Consider the following 22,129-nt stretch of genomic DNA (forward strand, 5'->3'; position numbering starts at 1 on the left):
CGCCGCCGCCGGAGAGAACAAGGGCTGCACTAGGGTTTCCCTCTTAAATCAAGATTCGAGGCGTTTCGGACAGATTTGAAAGAAAAGAAGTGAGGATTCGGAACGGGGAGGTGAAGGGGAGTCTGGGATGTTGAACTTGTGTTGATTGGGACCGGCGCCGCCAGCCTGAGGCAGTGGGATTTCGCGGCGGCGTTAGGGTTTTGGGTTAGGGTCTCCAGAGAAGGGTGAGGTAGGGAGATGAAACGAGGGGGTAGGGTAACGTTTGGACATATATATATATATTATTGATTTCCCAGTTCCGGACCATTGGATTAAGGAGATCCAACGGTCGTGATCAAATGGTGATTAAACGACGTCGTTTCGGTTACTAGGGGCTTTGGACCGGGTTGGACCCGGATCTGGGCCGGTTCTAGACGGGTAATGAGGCATAATCGTTTGGGCCTGGGGTATTTTAAATAAAAATGGCCCAAACAGACTCTTTATTCAAATTCTTTTCTTTTTCTTTTTCAATTTCAAATCCTTTTTCGTTTAAAATTAAAATAAACTAAAATTAATTTTTAAAACCAAATTAACCTATCAAATTAGATTAATCACTCATCATAGTAATTACAATAATTAATTAAACCTTAAATTCAAAGAAAAACTATAAAATTCAAAATTAAAGAATTAAAATGCAAAATGAACTATTTTTGTGATTTTCATATCTTATAAAACAAACTAATTTACTAATTAATCTAAAAAATGTAAAATTAAATCCTAAATGCAGTGCGTAATTTTGTTTTGTTATTTTTCATGATTTAATTAAAATTAATTATGCACACAAAATGTAAACAAAACACGAAAATTGAGCAATTAATTCCTAAAAACCAAATAATAAAAGAAAAATCCTAATTTTGGAGATTTTGTAGGAGTAATTCATGCGAGGCAAAAATCATGTGCTCACAGATAGTTCTTGCACAGGAATGGGGGCATGGGTCTTATAAGAGGCCTCATCATTTCGGTGGGTTCAGTGGTGCCTCGTCTGGAGGCAAGGGTACCTTTTAGTAGAGGAAGTTCCAGTCAGCGCTCTAGGCATCTCATAGTGCATCAGGTAGTCATGGCCCTTATATGTCTCATCCCGACCAACTAGCCTATAGTGTACCACCATCTCCTATTAGTGCACCTCCGCTCCATAGTTTTCAGGGTGATTACCCAGGTTAATATGGTTAGTTCCGGGGTCAGCAGTCACAATAGCCGAGGGCTAGTTATACTTGTGGTGATCCGAGTCATATTACTAGATTTTGCCCACTAGCACGGGCAACACACAGTAGCATGGTCCTCATGCCATGGTTCAGGCACTGATTGCTTCACCGCTTGTTCAACCAGCTAAAGGAAGGTTCAAGCTGCCAGAGGTGGAGGTCAGGCCGCTAGAGGTAGGGCCAGGCCGTTAGAGGTGGAGGCCAGCCTGTTAGAGACCAGAGATATGGTTTAGAGTTGTGGGGCCCAACCTCAATTTTATGTTTTCCCAGCTAGACCTAAGGTTGAGTCATCTAATGCTGTTATCATAGGTAATTGTTCCATTTTCCATAGAGATACTTCAATTCTATTTGATCCGACCTCTACTTATTCCTACGTGTCATCCTATTTTTCTTCATATCTTATTGTGCCTCGTGATTCTTTAAGTTCTCCTATGTATGTTTCCACACCTATGAGAGGCTCTATTATACTAGATCGTGTCTATCGCTCGTGTGTGAATTCTATTGGGAGTTTTAAGACTAGTGTATATCTCCTATTTCTAGATATGGTAGATTTTGATGTCATCTTGGATATGGATCGGATGTCACCTTATCATGCTATATTGGATTGTCACACCAAACCGATGACCTTAGCCTTTCCGGGGTTGCCTCGATTAGTGATGAGGGGGATTCTTGGCCATTCTACCAGTAAAGTTATCTCTTATGTGAAGGCTCGACGTATAATTGAGAAGGGGTCTCTAGCTTATTTGGCTATATTCGCGATTCTAGTATAGAGATTCCTTCCATGGATTCAGTACCAGTTGTTCTTGAGTTTCCAGAGGTGTTTTCTACAAATTTCCAGGGGATGCCACCCGACAAAGATATTGACTTGTGCATTGATTTGGCTTCGGGCACTCAACCCATTTCTATTATGCTATACCGTATGGCCCCGCCAGAGTTGAAAGAATTAAAGGAGTAGTTGCAAGATTTACTTGATAAGGGATTCATTAGACCTAGTGTCTTGCCCTGGGGTGCGCCCATGTTGTTCGTGAAGAAGAAAGATGGATCGATAAGGATGTGCATAGATTATCGTCAATTGAACAAAATGATCATCAAGAATAAGTATCCATGCTGAGGATTGATGACTTGATTGATCAACTTCAGGGTGTCAAGGTGTTTTCAAAGATTGATTTGAGGTCTGCTACTATCAGTTGAGGATTAGGGCATCCAATGTCCCTAAGACAACTTTTTAAACTCGGTATGGGCATTATGAGTTTCTAGTGATGTTATTTGGACTGACAATGCCCCAACAACATTTATGGATTTGATGAACTAGGTGTTCAAGACCTACTTAGATTCCTTTGTGATTGTATTTATTTATAATATCTTGATCTACTCCTGCAGTCGAGAGGCACAGAAGCAACATCTTCAAATTGTATTTCAAACTCTAAGAGATGGCTAGTTATATGCCAAGTTTTCAAAGTGCAAGTTCTGGTTAGAGTCGGTCGTTGTTTTGGGACACGTCGTATCGACAAAAGGCATGAAGGTGGATCCCAAGAAGGTTAAAGCAATTCAGAACTGGCCTAGACCCACTTCAACTACAAAGATCTAGAGTTTCCTGGATATGGCGAGTTATTACCGCAGATTCATGGAAGAGTTTTCATCTATAGTAGACCTCTTGACCAGATTGACCTAGAGGGGTACCCCGTTCAGATGGTCAGGTAGGTGTGAGATGAGCTTTCAGAAGCTCAAGACTACTTTGACTATAATGCCAGTGTTGGTGTCGCCCACAGGCTTAGGATCTTACACGGTGTATTGTGATGAATCTCGTATTGGGCTCGGTGCAATATTAATGCAGGATGGCAGGGTGATTTCATATGCATCACGACAGTTGAAGGTTCATGAGAAGAATTACCCTATTCATGACTTAGAGTTGGCAACTATTTTTCTTGTGCTAAACATTTGGAGGCACTATCTTTTCGATGTGTCGTGTGAGGTATTCACGGATCATCGGAGTCTATAATATTTCTTCAAGCAAAAGGATCTCAACTTGAGGCAAATAAGGTGGTTGGAGTTGTTTAAAGACTATGATATCACCATTTTTCTATCATCCCGGGAAGGCCAATATGGTGGCCGGTGCCTTGAGTAGATAGGCAATGAGTATAGGCAGCCTTGCGTACATTCTAGTTGGAGAGAGATTGCTTGAATCAGATGTTCAGGCTTTGGCCGATCAGTTCGTGATATTAGATGTTTCAGAGCCCAGTCGTGTTCTAGCTAGTATAGTCGCTCAGTCTTCTTCTATGAGTGTATCAGAGAGTGAAAGTATGATGACCCTCATTTGCTTGTCCTCAGGGACATATTGCGGCATTTCATCACAACATTTCATCCCTAAATAGATGGACAGTCCGAGCGTACTATTAAGATATTGGAGGACATGATTCACGCTTGTGTTATGGATTTTGAGGGTTTTTGGGACCAGTTCTTTCCACTTGCAGAGTTTTCCAACAACAACTACCATTCAAACATTCAGATGGCTCCCTTTGAGGCATTATATGGGAGGCGTTGTTGCTCGCTAGTTGGATGGTTTGAGCTGGGGAAGGCTCAGTTGTTGGGTACAAATTTGGTACCGGATGCTTTGGATAAGTTCAAGATTATTCAGGATCGACTTTGCATAGCTCAGTCTAGGAAGAAGAGTTACACCAATCATAGAGTTCATAATGTTGCATTCACGGTGGGGGAGAGGGTGTTGCTACGTGTTTCACCCATGGAAAGTGTGAAGAGGTTCGAAAAGAAAGGCAAGTTGAGCCCTAGGTACATCGGGTTTTTTGATATTCTTGAGAGAGTGGGTGAGGTGGCCTACAAGCTCGCATTGCAACATATTTTATTAGCATCCCATCCGGTGTTCTATGTGTCTCTGCTCCAGAAGTATCACGGCTCATGTGTAAGATTTCAGCTCAGACCAGTTGGACAAGGATTTGACTTATGAGGAGAATCTGGTGGCTATTCTAGCCCGGCAGGTCCGACAGTTGAGGTCAATGAGTTATTCTTCAGTTCGAGTGTAGTGGAGAGGTCAGCCGATCGAGGCAGCCACTTAGGAGTCCGAGTCGGACATGCGGAGTAAATATCCACACCTTTTCACTAGTCCAGGTACTTTTATATGTCTGTTTGAGGATGAAAATTTGTTTTAAAGGTGGAGAATGTGATGGCTCGATAAGTCATCTAGAGTTTTAACCCTTAATCTTGTGTTTTGTAACATCAAATAGCTCCTTTTACCTTCCTTAATTTGTCTGCATAGTCCATGTCCTTTTCTAGAAGGCTTTTATGTGGAAATTGATTAAAATATGAATTTATGCCTTAAAATTCATTTGCGTTGACTTCGGTCAACATTTTGAGCAAACGGACCCGAATCTATGTTTTGACAGTCCTAGTGGGTAAATATCATTATTTGGGACTTGGGCGTAGGCCCGAAATCGAATTCGGAGGTCCCTAGCTCGAGTGACCAGAATTTGTTGAAAATTTAAACTTTAAAGGTTTAAAGAATTTATAAATTTGACAGAAGTTTGACTTTGTTCCTACCAGGACCGGATTTTGGTTTCCGAACATGGTATACGTTCATTAGTATATTTATGGCTCGTTTGCAAAATTTGGTAAAAAACGATGTTGAATTGATATGGTTCGGACGTCCGATTGCTAAAATGAATGTTCATATGTTTTATTGAAAACTTTATTCGTTTTGGAGTCCGCTTCATAGTTCTAGGTGTTATTTAGGTGTTTTCATCACACGAGCGAGTTTGTATAATATTTTTTGACTTGTGTGCATATTTGGGTTGGAGACGCGAGGGCTCAGGTGTGTTTTGGGTAGACTACAAATGGTTTGAACTTAGAAAATTCTGGTTTTCTTTAGCTTTTGGTGTCTTCTTCTTTGCGGGTGTGAAGGCACTCCCGCAATCGCGAAGAGTAAATAGGGCTGGGGTGGACTTCCTTATTCGCGAACACTGAGCAATGGGGGACTTACCCTTCGCGAATGCAACCCGCTCTCGTGAACGCGTAGGGATTTGGACATGGGAATGGGCTAGTGTTTTACTTTGCGCGAACGCGAGCCCAGGCTCATGAATGCGGAGGTGTGGGGGACTAAACCTACGCGAACGCGTAGAGTACCTCGGGATTGCATAAGCCAAATAGGTTGTGCTCTTCTCTAACGCGTCAGGTTTCTCGTGATCATGCTAAACACCTAACGCCTAGTCTTTTAAACATTTCAAATACGGGATTTCACCCATTTTCACCATCTTTCCATTAGAGCTCGGCATAGAGGCGATTTTGAAAAGAAAATTCATCACCAATTCATAGGTTAGTTTACTTTAACTCATTTTCTTCCATTTCTAACATCACAAATTAATTTCTAGCCTTAATCATTGTTCTTCCATGGTAGAAAACTAGGGATTTAGGAAGAGTTGGGGGGAGGAGGTTACAAATTCGTGATTTAGACCTAAATTTAGAGTCGGATTTTGGAACTAATTACATAATCGGGCTCCGGGTTGAATGGGTAAATGGGTTTTGGTCTGGTTCTAGGGTTTTAACCAAGCGAGCCTGGGGTTAACTTTCTTTTAGTTTTTGGAAAAAGTGTAAAAATCCTAACTTTATGCATTGAAATTGATTCCCTTGGCATTAGTAACGTAATCGAGTCAATTTTTTGTTTGGTACGATTGGTTTGGAGGCGGATTCTTGAGGAAAGGCCTTGGTAGAGCTCTGAGTTGGCTAGGAGTGAGGTAAATGTCAAAACCTTGACTTGAAGGATTAGGACTTTTTGCTTATTTGATATGTGTTTAAATGTGTGGGTACAACGTATATGTGAGGTGATGAGTAGTTATGCATTATTGTTGGGTTAAAGCATACGGGTGGGACTTGTTTTCTTGTAATTTATTGCCTTCTTTGCTTATGATATTCATGCATAGATTATTTTATTTCTTAATTGATCGTTCTTTCTCATTTATGAATTTAATTGTGATGGTTGAGTATATTTGGAAGCTGAGGTTTAGCATCGTGGAACCATTATAGATGTAAGATTTATTCTTATCTATCTCCCAAAATTTTTATATTCATTATTACGTGGTAAGGGAGAGTGTTGAAGCACGAAGGGTGATCTCATGTCGTTTATTGCTTCATTTATTGATTAATACATATTGAGGAAGAGAGTAGAATCACTAAGGATGATGTCGTGCCGTATTTATCGTTTCATGGAGAGGCTAAGAGTAAAATCATGAAGGGTGATGTCGTTCCATATTTATCGTTTCATAGTGAGGCTGAGAGTAAAAGCTCGATGGGTGATGTCGTGCGTCTTTATTCATTTTGCTTATCCATTATTAATTTTCTTTTTATTTTCATTCCTGTTGTAGCTATCGTATCTTGTTTCCTCCTTTCGTATGTTGATAGATGGGGATTTTGACTACTTATTAGCACCTTTTAGCTTTTGTTTCAGTCCAAAAGTAGTGAATTATATTCCCGAAACTAATAAAATTGTGCAAATTACAGGAATACTAGAAGTTTGGCCGCCCATGATAAAATTTGACACCAAATGGAGTGTTCTGAAGCACAAAGCAATAAAGCGCAGAAGCACAAGAGTACGATCCGCAAAATGAATTCTGCGGCTGCAAAAGGAATTGCGCACCACAGAATTCCATCTGTGGCCGCAAACCAAGAAGGAAAATCTACCAGAGATTTCAGCAATGTGTGGATTGCAAATGAATTGTGCAGCTGCATAACCGAGCTAAGGGTCAAAGATTTGAGATATGCAAAAAGATCAAGTCTAGGATCCTTTGTGAATTGCGGACCACACAAGAATTGTATGGACGCTGAAGATAGCCTTGCGGCAGCAGTCTAGAAATGTGAGGTCGCAGAAGATTGCCTCACGACAGTAGTTCAAAATTGTCCAGGCCAGGTAACTCCACTTCCTTCCAGATGAAGAAATATGTGGATCGCACATGGAATTGTGCGGCTACATAACCTCCCGAGGGGCATTTTTGTCCGAGATTTTTGGCCATGTATAAATAGGCGAGTTTCACAAAATTAGGTCAAGTTTTGAACATCTAAAGTTGCTGTAGCTATTTTTCTTTACCACTTTAGGAAGTTTTATATTATTTTAGTATATTTATATTAGATTTCATCATTTTAATCTTTTATTATGAGTTTAATTTGTTTCTCATCCTTATTTTCTTCAACTTCCAGCACGAGTAGCTAGACTTTTACTAGGGTTGTGACCCGACCCTAGTGTGTAAATTTTCTGCGTATCTAATTTAGTGCTTATTTATAATTACGTGTTGATTATTTAGCTTAGTTCATGCTTTAATTATATAATTAACGATTATGAACATTAATTCATGCCTATTTGACTTAGTCTCTACTTGAGAAAGAAGGACCTAGTCTAGGATAACTTAGCTAACAAGAAACTGGGTCAATTGAGAGATTAATTGACCCAATTAAAGCGTTTAACTTAGAGATAGTAATAACCCGACTTGAGCTCTTATCAACTATTTTGCGTGATACCGATTTGGTCTTGAGAAAGCGAAATTGCGCAAAACCACTCTCTAAGATATTGAGTGGGTAACGTGGAGTTGAGTGCTATAATACACCTCAATCAATAAAACAAGCATTAACGTCTTTATCCCATTAGGAAAACACCTAGGTTATGGTCACATCCCTATGCCTTTTACCCCTTTAGAAAAACCTTAAAAATATTCATCTCTAGTCTATTTTGTTTATCTTGCAATCAGAAGATTAACAGAAGAAATATAAAGCAAAACCTTGTTGTGAAAGTGCAATCTAGATAGTCTAATTGCTCATTTAAAATATATACCCCGAACTCCCAGTGGATTTGACCCCGACTCCTAGTTGGGTATTTATTATTGTATACGACCATTTCATATCTCTATTGAGGTGATATGATCAATTTTGGCGCCATTATATGGGAGATAAAAACCTTGTTAGCTATATATTTGGGTGTGTTTATGGAATATCTTCTTTTCCTCCCGTGTTATTAACTTGTTTGGGAAATTGTAGGTACAACTATGGTGAACAATGAGCTCAAAACTTTCCCTTTAGAGGATGTGGACATCGAGGATGAGCAAGTTGATGAGGTTCCTCTTGAACCTCAAGCCAATAGAAGAAGCCGAGTGACTCATGACAATGTCCTGCTCCACCCCTACCTCCACCACAAGAGGCTCCACACTGGGTGTTACCCAATGAAGGATATACTAGTGCTATAGTCCCTCACCGTATTAGGGCGGGCAAACTTCAAATCACCAATGTGATGCTCACTTTGCTAGAGAAATGAGGTTTCTTCCAGTGCTCCAAGTCAAAATGCATACAAACATTTGAAGGTGTTGTTGGACACTTGTTGGGGGAGCATACAAACAAATGTATCCAAAAATGCATTGAGGATAAGGGCTTTTCCCTTCTCTCTACGGGGGAAAACTTTATATTGGTTGGAACGTTTGCCGAATCATTCAATTTACACTTGGGATGAGTTGGCAGAAAAGTTTATATCTAAATTTTTCTCTCCGGGGCATGTGGCTACACTTAGGGATGAGATTTTGGCATTCAAGGAAGAGCTTAATGAAACACTACAAGAGATATGGGAATGTTATAGAACAATGGTTAAGAAATGTCCCAACAACGATATGATAGATAACATGATTCAACAAACTTTGTATTGTGGGATTAACATAACCAACCAATGTGTAGTGAATCAACTTGCTGGTGGGAACTTTATGAGTACGCCTTATGCGGAGTGTTGTGAGATTTTAGATGAAATGGCAGAAATATCATTGGCTTGTCAATCCCGGACTAATGGTCCACAAGGTGATCTGAACGTGATCCACCTTCAAAAAGAGTTGCATGACCATGGGCAAGCCATTGCCAAATTGACTACCACCATGATTCAGCTAACAAAGGCTCAACTTCAACAAATGCAAAATCCTAAGCAATTTAATTCCACAGAAGGGGTTGACATGATGGTAAATAAAAAAAGGACCAAGGGTCCACAAGTGCAAAATCGAGTGGAGCTTTATGTGCAAGAGGATTGTGATTTTGATCAAGATGATTCTTATAATGAACAAGAAGAGGATGTGCAATATGTGAAAAACTTTCAAGGGCAAAGAAACAACTTCCAAGTCCCAAACTAACAACAATGGCGACCTCAAAACAATCAAGGCAATTGGAATTCTAACAACCAAGGAAATTGGAGTGGTGGCAAAAATCAAGGGAATTGGCATAACAATAAAAATCAAGGGAATTGGAGTGGAATAATCAAGGAAATTGGGGGGGGGAGGGGGATTAATAGTCAAGGTGGATGGAATAGTAATCAAGGCAACCAGGGGTCGGGTTTTCAAAGGCCCCCGATTTATCAACAACCAAGCAACCCGCCTCCTTATCCTTCCCATGGTCCATGTTCTTCAAATAATGAGATGGGGTGTATTGAGAATATGGTCAAGAAATGATGGAAAATATTGCTGATTCGGATGCCTAACTTACCTCACACAACACATCGATCCGCAACTTAGAAATTCAAATGGGGAAAATCTCTCAAGCTTTTATTCTAGTCCTATAGGGCACTAGGAAGTGACACGGTAGTAAACCCAAAGGGTGGAAACAACACGGGGCATGCCATGGATGTTACTACAAGAAGTGGAAGAGGTGGGAATGAACCCACCTCAAATCAAAGGAAATTTGTTGGCAATGAGCAAGTTGTACAAGAAGAAGAGGTCCCAAACAATGTGGTGGAATCAAATGATAGAGTTTGGATTGATATTGATGATAGTGTAGAAGAGATTCAAGAGGAGGTAAACCCTTCTAGGGATCACAATATAGACATACCGGAGCTGGTAGTGCAAAAGGCTAAGGCACCATTACCTAAGCCTCCACCTCCATACCCTTAAAGACTTGCCAAGAAAAATGGCGAGAATTAATTCAAGAAGTTCATTCAAATGATAAAGAGTCTCTCAATCAATGTGCCATTAATTGAAGCTTTGGAAGAAATATCTAGCTATGCAAAATTTATGAAGGATCTTGTGACAAAGAAGCACTCAATAAATTTTGAAACCATCAAAGTCGCTCATCAAGTGAGTGCAATTGTGCATTCAGTGGCTCCTAAGTTGGAGGATCTCAGTGCTTTCATGATTCCTTTTACAATAGGAAGCGTCGAGTTTGCTAAAGATCTTTGTGATCTTGGGGCAAGTATCAATTTGATGCCTTATTCGGTTTTCAAGACCTTGGGAATTGGGAAACCAAGACCCACCTCTATGAGACTGCAAATGGCCAATCATACTATAAAGAGACCTTTTGGAGTGATTGAAGATGTATTGGTTTGTGTTGATAAATTCATTCTTCCGGAGGATTTTGTCATTCTAGATTGTGAAGTTGATTATGACGGGCTGACTATTCTGGATGACCTCTCCTTTCTATGGGGAAGGATCTTTGTGATATTGAAGTTGGAGAACTTACCTTCTGGGTTGGTGATAAACAAATTGTTTTCCATATATGTAAGTCCATTCATCAACAAAATAGTAATGATGTGTGCTCTTTTATGGACTTGGTGACCGATGTTATTGTTGATGATACGAGTGCCACAATCAATGTTGGTGATATGTTGGAGGCCTTCTTGCTCAACTTTGATGATGATGAGATGGATGGATTCATGAAATGGGTGAAATCTTTGAAAATAGGACAACTCCTACTACAAAGCTTTCTATTGAAGAGCCTCATACCTTGGAATTGAAGCCATTGCGTCCACATCTTCGGTATAAATTTCTTGGTCCTTGTTCTACTTTTTCCGGTTATTCTTTTCTCTTGTTTGACTAACATGTAGGTAGACTCCACTTTGGTGGTGCTACAAAAGAGAAAGAAGGTTATTTGGTGGACATTGGCAGATATTGGGGGTTAAGCCCCTGATGGGTTTTCAATGTCTTAGCTTAATGTTTTGATGATCTAACAAACTTATTGTCAAGAACCAGACAGGGAACCTGACATACTTGGTATACATTGCTAATTAACGGACATCAGCTAGAGTGAAATACTGCAACTGTAGAAGTTAGAGAATCAACACAAGGACCTGATCCCTCGTGTTTCCCTGACATCAGTACGAAAAGTCAATTATGTACAGCTTGAAAGTGACTACCATAGAAATAGTGCACACAGTGCAGCATAGTTCTCCAGTCACTTGTCTTTTAACCAACCAAGTGCTTACAAAATTCAAGTGATGTCATCAAAGGTGTATTAACAAGAGTATTACCACAAAACATCATTTGAACACTTGAGAATTTACTCCAAGCATTCAAGCCTTCTGAGACAGCGAACTCAATTCTCAGGTGCCTTAAGAACAAAGTTTAACGCTACTACGGACCAGTTCCTAAATCTAATATTTTGTTCTCCTTAGTTGAGTTGTTACTTTGAAATTGTTCTTTATTGTAATTCCTAAATTGCTTAGCTAGAAGCATTTCTTATGAACCCCTTTGTAAAACTATGAACCCCTTGTGTTTATGTCGTGACTAGAGTTAGTCATAAGTTGAAGTCTTTGTAATAGATGTATTGCAAAGTGGCTTGTAATAGGTGTATTACGAGTTAGTGAGGGATTAGGATTTTAATTCCTAGATTGCATAGATTGTAATCTAAAAGTTGCTCATAGTGAATTTGAAATCCTACTAGTGTAGGTCGTGATCTTTTATCTCCTTGAGCAGGGATTTTTCCACGTAAAACTCCTTGTCTTATTTACTTACTATTTTATTCGTATTCTTAGTGGAAACTCATAGAAGACTTGGCTCTATAGTTTGGTGGACTCATATAACTATCAATTAGTATCAGAGTGGGTTCCTCCTATCAGGCTAACACCTAGGACGGATCCTTATAGCTGCTCCACCAAATTTTGAAGAAGGTCAGTCTACGTATAGACCACACATGTTTAATAGGCAATACTATGGATGGTTAAAAACAAGAATGCATGATTTTATCACGACTGAAGACTCTGAGTTATGGGACATCATATGTGATGGTCCTTACATCCCAACAAAGAATGTCGGAGACCTTCCATTGTCAATGCCAAAGACCAGAAAAGAATATACTGACGCAGACAAGAAAGCTGTTGAGAAAACTTTTCTTGCCTAGAAAATTTTGGTGAGTGCAATAGGACCTGTTGAATACAATTGTCACGCCCAACCTCGGGAGGCGCGATCAGCGCTCAATCGAGTGGACCCAACTTCAAAAGATGTACAATATAACCTCTTGAAGAAAAGGGGCTCACCAAGATTTCTGAGAGAAGGATGCTCCACTACCTTCGATCGACACTGTCTACTATGGAACTATCTACATCCATTTAAAAGATGTAGCGCCCCCGAAAAAAATGACGTTAGTACCATGGGGCTCATCCATTTACCTTAGTAATCAACTACCCAACACCTTATGAATGCTGTATGGCAAGATGACTTATCACCTACGCAAGTGGAAAAGGCAAAATTAGCAGTAAAAGGTAAGAAGAAGCAACAAAAAAATAATTTTGGAGCACCAAAACATGGGGTTCACACAAGGAAAACACTAACTAAATCAAACAATCAGTGATGAATGCTCTCATTTGGAATATAAGGTCAGTCAACACACAGCAGGCCTTTGAAAGATTGACAAAAATGCACAGGAAAAATCACAATGAATTTGTAGGATTAATGGAGCCAAAACAACAAGCAAAAGAACTGGAAAGGTACAGAAACAAGATAGGACTTGCACAAGCAATTTCAAATGTTTCCAAAAAGATCTGGGCTTTCATAGATGAGGTATTTGAGGTAGCTGTTATGTACAATATCGTACAACAATTAACACTACGATTATTTCATACTGAAAAGCATGTGGAGTTTGTCCTAGCATTGATATATGCTAAATGTGATGCAATTAAGAGGATAGAATTATGGAATTCATTATATGCAATGGCAAGGGATATGGATGCACCATGGCTTGTAGGAGGAGATTTCAATGTAATATGGGACGAAGAAGAGAAGTTTGGTGGGTTACCGATGTCTTTGAATGAAATTGATGATTTTCGACACTGCATCAACACGTGCATTCTCTTCGACCTTGGATTTAAAGGTAGCATATTTACATGGTGGAATGGGAGAGCAGAGGAAGACTGTATATTCAAAAGGCTAGACAGATGCTTGGCCAATGTTCAGTTCCAACAAATATTTCCAGGAATAGAGGTGCAACATTTGTCAAAGACTGGTTCCGATCATAGTCCAATGTATCTGAAGTGTGATATTGAGACTTCACCAATAAAAAAGCTTTTTAAGTTCTTGAATTTTTGGGTGGAGCATGCGACTTTTAAAGATGTGGTGAAAGAGAATTGGACAGCTGATTTCAGTGCAAATCCTTATATTCTTTTTAATCACAAGTTAAAAAAATTAAAGAAGGCCCTTTCATTGTGGAGAAAGGCTACATTTGGAGATATTTTCCAAAATATAGCAAGCATGGAGGAGGTAGTGATGGTTCATGAAGCAGGATTTGAAGCAAATCTTACAGGGATGAACAGGGAAAGGCTACAAAAGGTTCAGGCAGAATTGATCAAATGTCTTGCACTAGAGGAGAAATATTGGCAACAAAAGGCAGGCATGACTTGGTTCAAGGAAGGGGATAGGAACACTAAGTTCTTCCACACACAAGTGAGAGGTAGGAGGAATAGACTTCAGCTTAACTGAATTCAAAATAGTGGAGGAACCTGGATTGAAGAAGAACAAGAAATTGCAGAAGAGGCTATCAAATTCTACGAGGAACAGTTCACAGAAGCAGCTACTCCTTCGTCATTTGATATCATAGAGCATGTTCCTAATCTGGTTAACGCTGAGCAGAATGCAGAATTGATTAAGCAACCAATAAAAGAGGAGGTTAAAGTGACAGTACTCGGACTTAATGGTGATAGTGTTGGGGGCCCAGATGGTATGACAAGAAAATTCTATCATTCTTGTTGGGACATAATAAGGGATGACATGTACCACATGGTGAGGGATTTTTTTAATGGTCATGATCTACCCAAGTGTATAACACACACCAACATAGTTCTGCTACGAACGAAAAAAGAAGCTGCCATTTTTCTGATTTAAGACCAATAAGCCTCAGTAACTTTTCAAATAAGGTTATATCGAGGGTGGTACATGAAAGGCTAGTGAAATTTCTCCCAAGTCTGATATTGGAGGAACAGTCAGGTTTTGTTAAGGGCAGGAATATAGTAGAAAACATCCTTCTAACTCAGGAGATAGTGACTGACAGTAGGCTTAGAACTAAGGCTGAACCTATTTGTCATCCTAAAGCTAGATATGACCAAAGCTTATGATAGATTATCTTGGCTATTCATAACCAAGGTACTGAGAAAGATGGGATTCACAGAAAGGTTGATAGGGATTGTCTTTGGATTAGTTTCCAACAATTGGTATTCTATTCTAATCAATGGTCAAGCTCATGGGTTCTTTAAGTCCTCAAGGGGAGTAAACAAGGTGATCCGGTATCTCCAACTTTGATTATCTTGGCAGCAGAAGCATTATCTAGGGGTCTCAATGCACTACATACTAACCTGTATTTTTGTGGATTTGAGATGCCATAGTGGAGTCTAAAGATCAATCATTTGGAATATGTAGATGACATGATTATTTTCTCATCCTTAGATGAAACATCTCTGATGCTGATTATGCAAGTGCTGAATGCATATGAAGATGCATCTGGGCAGCTTGTTAACAAGACCAAATCAGTTGTGTACCTGCATCATTTAACAGACATGGAAGTGGTCAGCAGGGTGGAAAGGATCACAGGCATTCATAGGAATGATTTTCCTATCATATATCTAGGTTGTCCTATATTTTATGCAAGGAGAAAGCTGGAATACTATCAGCCCCTAATTACTAAGGTAATGGACAAACTGCAATCATGCCAGGGTAAGTTATTATCAGTAGGGGGCAGGGCAGTTCTCATATCCCATGTACTGCAAAGCATGCCTATGCATCTATTATCAGCTGTAAACCCTCCAAATTATGTGATAAATAGGTTGCACAAATTGTTCGCTCAGTTTTTCTGGAGCAGCTCTGTAGGAGGAACTAGTAGGCATTGGGCTTCATGGAATACCTTATGCATGCCAGTTGAGTAAGGAGGAATAGGTTTCAGGTCATTGCATGATGTAGAAAAGGCATTATTCAGCAAGTTGTGGTGGAATTTCAGAACAAAACCAAGCCTATGGAGCTCTTTCGTATGTCAAAATTACTGTAAAAAATTGAATTTTGTAATTGTTCCATGGAAAAGGGTGTCTCACATTTGGAGAAAAATGTTGGAATGCAGAGATCTTATTGAACATCAAATCTTTTGGCAAACAAAAAAGGGATCCTCACTATTTTAGTTCCTCAGGACTTTGGCATTGATGAAACTGTACATAATGTACATGATGAACCTTAGATGGTGAGTGGGATGTGGACAGACTATTTGAAATGCTTCCTGAAGATTTAGCAGTACACATTCTGGAGAAAATCAAACCACCTTCACCTCAGCAGGTTCTTGACATGCCTTGTTGGATGCTGGAAACAAGAGGATATTTCAGTGTTAAGTAAGCATGGGATTATATGAGAAGAAGAGCCTAACCAAGAACAGCTTATAGGATGATTTGGGTAAAGGGACTGCCTTTTAAAATATCATTTTTCATGTGGAAAGTGTGGAAAGAAAAGCTACCTTTAGATGATTTCTTGAAAAGGGTAGGCTACTGCATGCCATCAAAATGTTGGTGTTGTGTACAGCCTGACGAGGAATCTCTTCAGCACTTGTTTTTTAGAACAGAAACTGCAAGGACAACTTGGAAGTATTTTCTATCGAGGGCAGGAATAGCTGTGGAGGGACTTACTTTGCACCAAGCAATCACAAAATGTTGGACTGTAAATGTGTACTTAAGTCTCAACCAGTAATGCAAGCACTCCCCTCGTGTGTAGTCTGGGAACTCTGGAAAAGAAGAAATAGTATGAAGTATGGTGATGCTGTGACAACTAGCAGGGTGATTTATCAAGTTTTATCAAGTCTACAGGCATTGGTGAAAGTGAGAAAGCCTGGGATAGAAATGGTACCTCACAAATGGCAAGATCTATTAGCTATGATGGAAAATTTCACTCCTAAACTTAAGGTTACCAAAGTCATGTGGGAACTTCCAAGTGCAGGATGGCTAAAAGTTAATACGGATGGTGCATCGAGGGGAAATCCAGGCAGGAGCTCAATAGGTTTTTGTATAAGAAATGAAAATGGTGACATAGTCAAGTTAGTAGGGAAGGAGATTGAGGAGATAACAAACATAGTAGCTGAAGCGAAGGCCATGGTAGAAGCACTAAGGTTCTGCTGATTTCAACAATACTCTAATGTATGGCTTCAAACTGACTCAATGTTATTAAAAAAGAAAATGGATGGGATCTGAAAACCACCATGGATCATATTTTAGCAGGTAGAGGAAATGATGCAACTAATGAATGGGGGCAATTACACAATTACTCATATTCATAGGGAGGGAAACAAGCTGGCAGATCACTTGGCTAATTATGCTTTAGATCATGGAGAAATAGAATGCCAACAATTCTAGCATCTAGATGCACAGGGAAGGAGGTTAGTTAATGAAGATAAGATGCAATGCCCAAGGCTAATGGTGAAGGTGGACAGGAGATAAGAAGCAAAGAGAAAAGGATGAGTAGGAGGTGCCACTACATTTGCTTATGGCACTCAATGCAACAACTTTTCGAGATAACCTTTGCTAAAGAACAAAAACACATCAATAAATCGAGCACAACAACAAAGACTAATGGCATTGGAAACCCAACCAGTATGGGGTGATCGCGTGCTTTCAATTCCTTGGATATACAACCAGCATGGTGCAGAAGTGCTTAATTTCGAGGAGAATATGCCATTTGAACAAAAGCAAACACATCTTTTAATAGCTTGGACTAAAGCCGAGATTTACTACTTTACATACATTTGTACAGAAGCAGGAAATGCAATTTTAAAGGGGCAAAACACACGCATGGTTCAGTTCGAGAAAGGATCTAAGAATTTTTGAGCACAACAAGAACCAAAACGCATTGGAAACACAACTAGCATGTGCAGAAAGAATGTCTTCGAGAAAAGGTGGCAACAAAGGCCAATGCAGTTTTTTGATTTTTATATTAAAGCATCCTTCGTCCAACAGCTAGTTTGCATGCTTGTTTATGGATTTTTTTAATGGAAGCATGATTCTACATGGGCTTTCGTCAATCAAGGCAGGCATAGAGGCACAAAAACAGTCAAAAGTATACAAAAGCTTGGCAATGTCACGCAGAAAAATAGAGCTACTGGAAAAGATGTCTCGACAAGGAGTCAATGGTAACGCTGGATCGAGGTGATGCTCACACCATCACATAAGTTTGCAAGCTTGGAATCTGCAAATTGTTGATGATCGAGAAGGAAGCATGATACATGTGGAGTTGGAGGAATTTTGAGGAGTCAAATGAACATTAAATAAATCCCATACTAGTATTAATTTGCACGCCTATAATAATATATGGGAAGGAGGATTGGAGTCCACTTGGTCTGTACAAACAAGGCCATATTGGAATTTTAAAAAAGCTAACATTGGGTGGAGGAGTTGGTACAATTTTTAATACATGGATCATCTCCCAATCTTGGTATACACAAGCCTCAAAGCATGATCCTTGGAAGAATCACAGCATGCTCCTTGGAGAAAGAATGGGCAGAAGCAAGAGGAAGGCATGTGCTTTGGGAAGCAAGCCTAAAGTCTTCAAGAATGGGCACATACAGTGTTGTATGCTACAGTGCCGTATGCTACAGTGTTGTACGCTACAGTGCCGTATGCTACATAGCCAAGCTACCAAATTGGTGGAGTCGACGTGAAGTTGCTGAAAAGGGGCTATTCATGCAAATCAAATTTAACTCTACAACTGGGACGCTTTGGATTGTAGATACAACATCGACATGGACTCGCTTGGGCTGTTTTGACAACTACAAAGTTTTAGTAGGCATAATGTGATATAAATTTGAGTATTATACTCAATTTTGAAAGTACGTTACATTAGAGTGCAAAGTCTATTTCCTTTCATTGAAGGAAGACAATGACAATTTCCTAATTATTGTATTTTCTTTTCTATTTTTAATAAAAAACTAGCCCCAGGCGCTTGCCTAGCGGATTGAAAAAAAAATAGTACTAGTATGTATAACTAGATATCATCTCATTAGAAAGAACAACCATATAAGAATAAAGGAAACATAAAGACTAATAGAAGCTTCAAACAATCACCACATCATCAAGTAAGAGGGTTCACATAGCTTTAATAGAATTTCCATAACTTTAGGTTGGGACATTTCATACTATTGCATCATCATTCACAATACCACCACTTTCTTGCACGGAGTCCGATCACGACCCGATCGGCTAGGTTGCCTCATTTGAGACATGTACCTCAGTCACAATTTCATTATTACTTTTTCGTTTCAATATCAGCACAATACCACTATGTGTGCAGCATGGCATCCGATCACGAACCGATCGGCTAGACCATCTTATCAAGACGTTTTTCCCTTTTCCATCAGTCATCTCATTTCAATCTTTATTACATATATATCAGTTCATCGGCACTTGGGGCCACAATTATCATATCATACGTGGCACTAGGCCACATTTTATAACTTACGTTCTACATCATTTCCACTTTTGATATTAACCTTGCCATTTAGGATAATGGGCACATACGAGAGCAATTCAAGTTGTAAGCATATAGAGGATTTCACATAGTGAGGTAAACTTCAGGGATGTTAAGAGAAATCTAAAATCCTACTCCTATAAGAAACTCATATCTTTAGTTAGTGTATTAATTGATGCCTATCATAGTCTTGTAAAGGATAAAGATGCTTTGATCTTAGAGCTAGGAGAAGCAGAACAAACTAGAGATGATTTGGTAGTGTGTGTAGTTGATCTGAAGGAAACCATAATTGATTTGGAAAATGATAAAATTGTTTTAACTGAAAAAATTGCTTGCATAGAACATGAAAGAGATGACTTGGTTGTTGTAGCTATTGACTATAAGGAAACCATTGAGAATTTCAGTAAAGAAAAAGAGGTCTTAGTGAAGAGAGTGACTAAAATTGAGGAGGATAAAGATGATCTCTTGATAGTGATTGCAGACCTGAGAGAAACTATAGAGGGACCAGGAACTGAGTCTAGACCTGGAAATTCTGAGAAAGGAAAATATGCAGCCAGTGAGGCACACATTAGGCTTGAAAACAAGTTGAAAGCTGTGAAAACCAGCATGTGTTTTGAAACTGAGAAAAACAAGCATCTCCAAACTTAATTGGAAAGAGTGAAAAATGATCTTAAAAAGTCCCTTAAGTGGACCTGGTCCTCAAAAGCTATTACTGCCATGTATGTTAATAATGGTGGAAACATGCAGGGAATAGGGTTTCAAAAGGAGAAAACTCCTTACAACCCCATAACAAGTATGTTATTGTACCGAATAACTAGATGTGTACCCACTGTGGAACAATGGGCATTTCAAGGAAAATTGCCAAGGCAGGGTCCAGTCTATTCAGAAAAATAAAGTGTTTGCTGAAAAGGTAACTACTAAAAAGGGAGCGGGTGCCACCTATAAAAAAACATATGCTACTTGCATGGACTAAGAGAGCTCTTATTCATCCTCTTGCCTACTACAAGGGACCCAAACTTTTTTGGGTTCCTAAAACTAACTCTTGATTTCCTTGTGCAGGGAATAGTGAAAGAAAGCAATCAACAATGGTTCATGGATAGTGGATATTAAAAGTACATGACTGGGAACACCATGGACTTTCTTTCACTAAAAGCCCTACAAGGAGGGAGTGTATCCTTTGGTAATGGGAAAAGGGGTACATTCTCAGAGTTGGAAAAGTCGGGAAATCACTCACTCACTCAATTGAGAATGTGTAATATGTCAATGGTCTTAAGTACATTCTCTTGAGTGTTTCTCAGATCATTGATAAAAGAAACAAGGTGGAGTTCTTGTCCGAAATATTCACAGTTACTAATCTGGTAACTAGTGAAGTGGTACTTGTGGCCAATAGATACAAGAACATCTATGTTGCTGATTTTTAGTCTATACAAAGTGGTGATCTGAGTTGCTTGAAAGCTATTGATGATGATGCTGAACTATGGCACAAAAGACCGGGGCACGCAAGCTTTTCTCTTCTGAATAAACTAATTCAGAAGGACCTGGTCCGTGTTGTGCCCATTTCAAAGTTCAAAGAACAGAAAGTCTATGATCCAAGTACTACTAGGAAGCATGTGAAGTCTTCATTTAAGTCTAAAAAGGATGTCAGCACCTCAAAGCCACTCAATATTCTTCATATGGATCTGTGTGGACCTATGAGAGTGCAAAGTAGGGGAGGAAAAAGATACATCTTTGTGATAGTGGATGACTACTCCATATTCATATGAACTCTCTTTCATAGAATAAAAGATGAAACCTTGAGGTATTTGTGACCTTTATGAGGGAAATCCAGGTGAAGATGGAGTCTAGAGTAGTATGTAGTAGATCAGATCATGGAACAGAATTTTTGATAATGCCAAATTTGATGAGCTCTATAATGAAAATGGCATTACCCACAACTTCTCAAACCCATGAACTCCCCAACAAATAGAGTTCTGTAACGGAAGAATAGAACTCTTGAGGAAATGGCAAGAACAATGTTGATCGATAGTGGGATTGCAAAGAACTTCTGGGCTGAAGCTGACAACACTGCTTACTACTTGGTGAATATGTGCATGATCAGATCTCTCCTGAACAAAACCCCCTATAAGTTGCTAAATGGAAAGAAACCCAAGCTGACTCATCTAAGAACATTTTGGGAGCAAATGTTATGTTCTCTTCAATGGAAAGGATCACCTTGTTAAACTTGATGCCAAACGTGATGAAGGAATCTTTTTGGGGTATTCTTCTCAAAGCAAAGCTTACAAGATATACAACAAGCGAACTCAATGTGTTGAGGAAAGTGTTCATGTAATCTTTGACGAGTCCTATCCCTCCTATGAGAAAATCAACAAGGATGATCAAAATGGGGAGCCCTTACTGGTTCTAGGTGAAGTCATCGACATTACAAATGGAAAGGCAGACATGGTGAGTCAAGTGAAGGATCCAAGTGGAGACAATGCAACTTCTTCCTCAAGGGAACCAGGTACCTCAATTACAACAACTGAAGTTGAAGAAAGAGTGGTTGATGAAGTGGTACTCCACAAGTAGTTGGGAGAAGACCACAAGGGAACCAGTTAGATATACCTAGCTCCTCTATAAATGAGTCTCAAATACCCAACTAGAAACACAAAAGCTCTCATCCTCTTGACAATATAATTACCCCTCTAGATTCTGGAGTGCAAACCAGATCAAAAGACAGAAATTCAGTTGCCTTCTTATCCTTTCTTTCCCAAATAGAACCCAAAACATCAAGGAAGCCTTGAAGGATGCAGACTGGATTACAACCGTGAAAGATGAGTTGCATCAATTCGAAAGGAACAATGTATGGAACCTGGTACCTAGAGACTCAGATCGAACCATTATAGGAACCAGGTGGGTATTCAGGAATAAGCTTGATGAACATGGAAACACTATAAGGAACAAGGCTAGGCTAGTGGTTCAAGGTTACACTCAGGAGGAAGGAATTGATTATGATGAGACATTTGCTTCAGTTGCTGGCATGGAAGCTATTAGAATCCTAATCGCTTTTGCATCTCATATGGAATTCACTCTGCTCCAAATGTATGTCAAAAATGCATTTTCGAATGGACTTCTTAAGGAAGAAGAATATGTAAAGCAACTAGAGTTTGAATGTCATGAACACCCTAGATATGTGTTTAAACTGGAAAA

The 22,129-nt window shown here is 39.4% G+C and overlaps 1 protein-coding gene across 1 annotated transcript; it reads left to right on the forward strand.

The window, feature by feature from the left end:
* Positions 1 to 12,814: 12,814 nt before the first annotated feature.
* Positions 12,815 to 15,829, forward strand: LOC138883787 (uncharacterized). Its single transcript, XM_070164500.1, has 4 exons — positions 12,815 to 13,910; positions 13,956 to 14,177; positions 14,900 to 15,166; positions 15,678 to 15,829. Exons 1-4 carry the CDS (start codon positions 12,815 to 12,817, stop codon positions 15,827 to 15,829), a joined length of 1,737 nt encoding a protein of 578 aa, XP_070020601.1.
* The last annotated feature ends 6,300 nt before the right edge of the window (positions 15,830 to 22,129 follow it).

This window comes from Nicotiana sylvestris, chromosome 12 (assembly GCF_000393655.2).
Source record: "Nicotiana sylvestris chromosome 12, ASM39365v2, whole genome shotgun sequence".
NCBI classification, from domain to species: domain Eukaryota; kingdom Viridiplantae; phylum Streptophyta; class Magnoliopsida; order Solanales; family Solanaceae; genus Nicotiana; species Nicotiana sylvestris.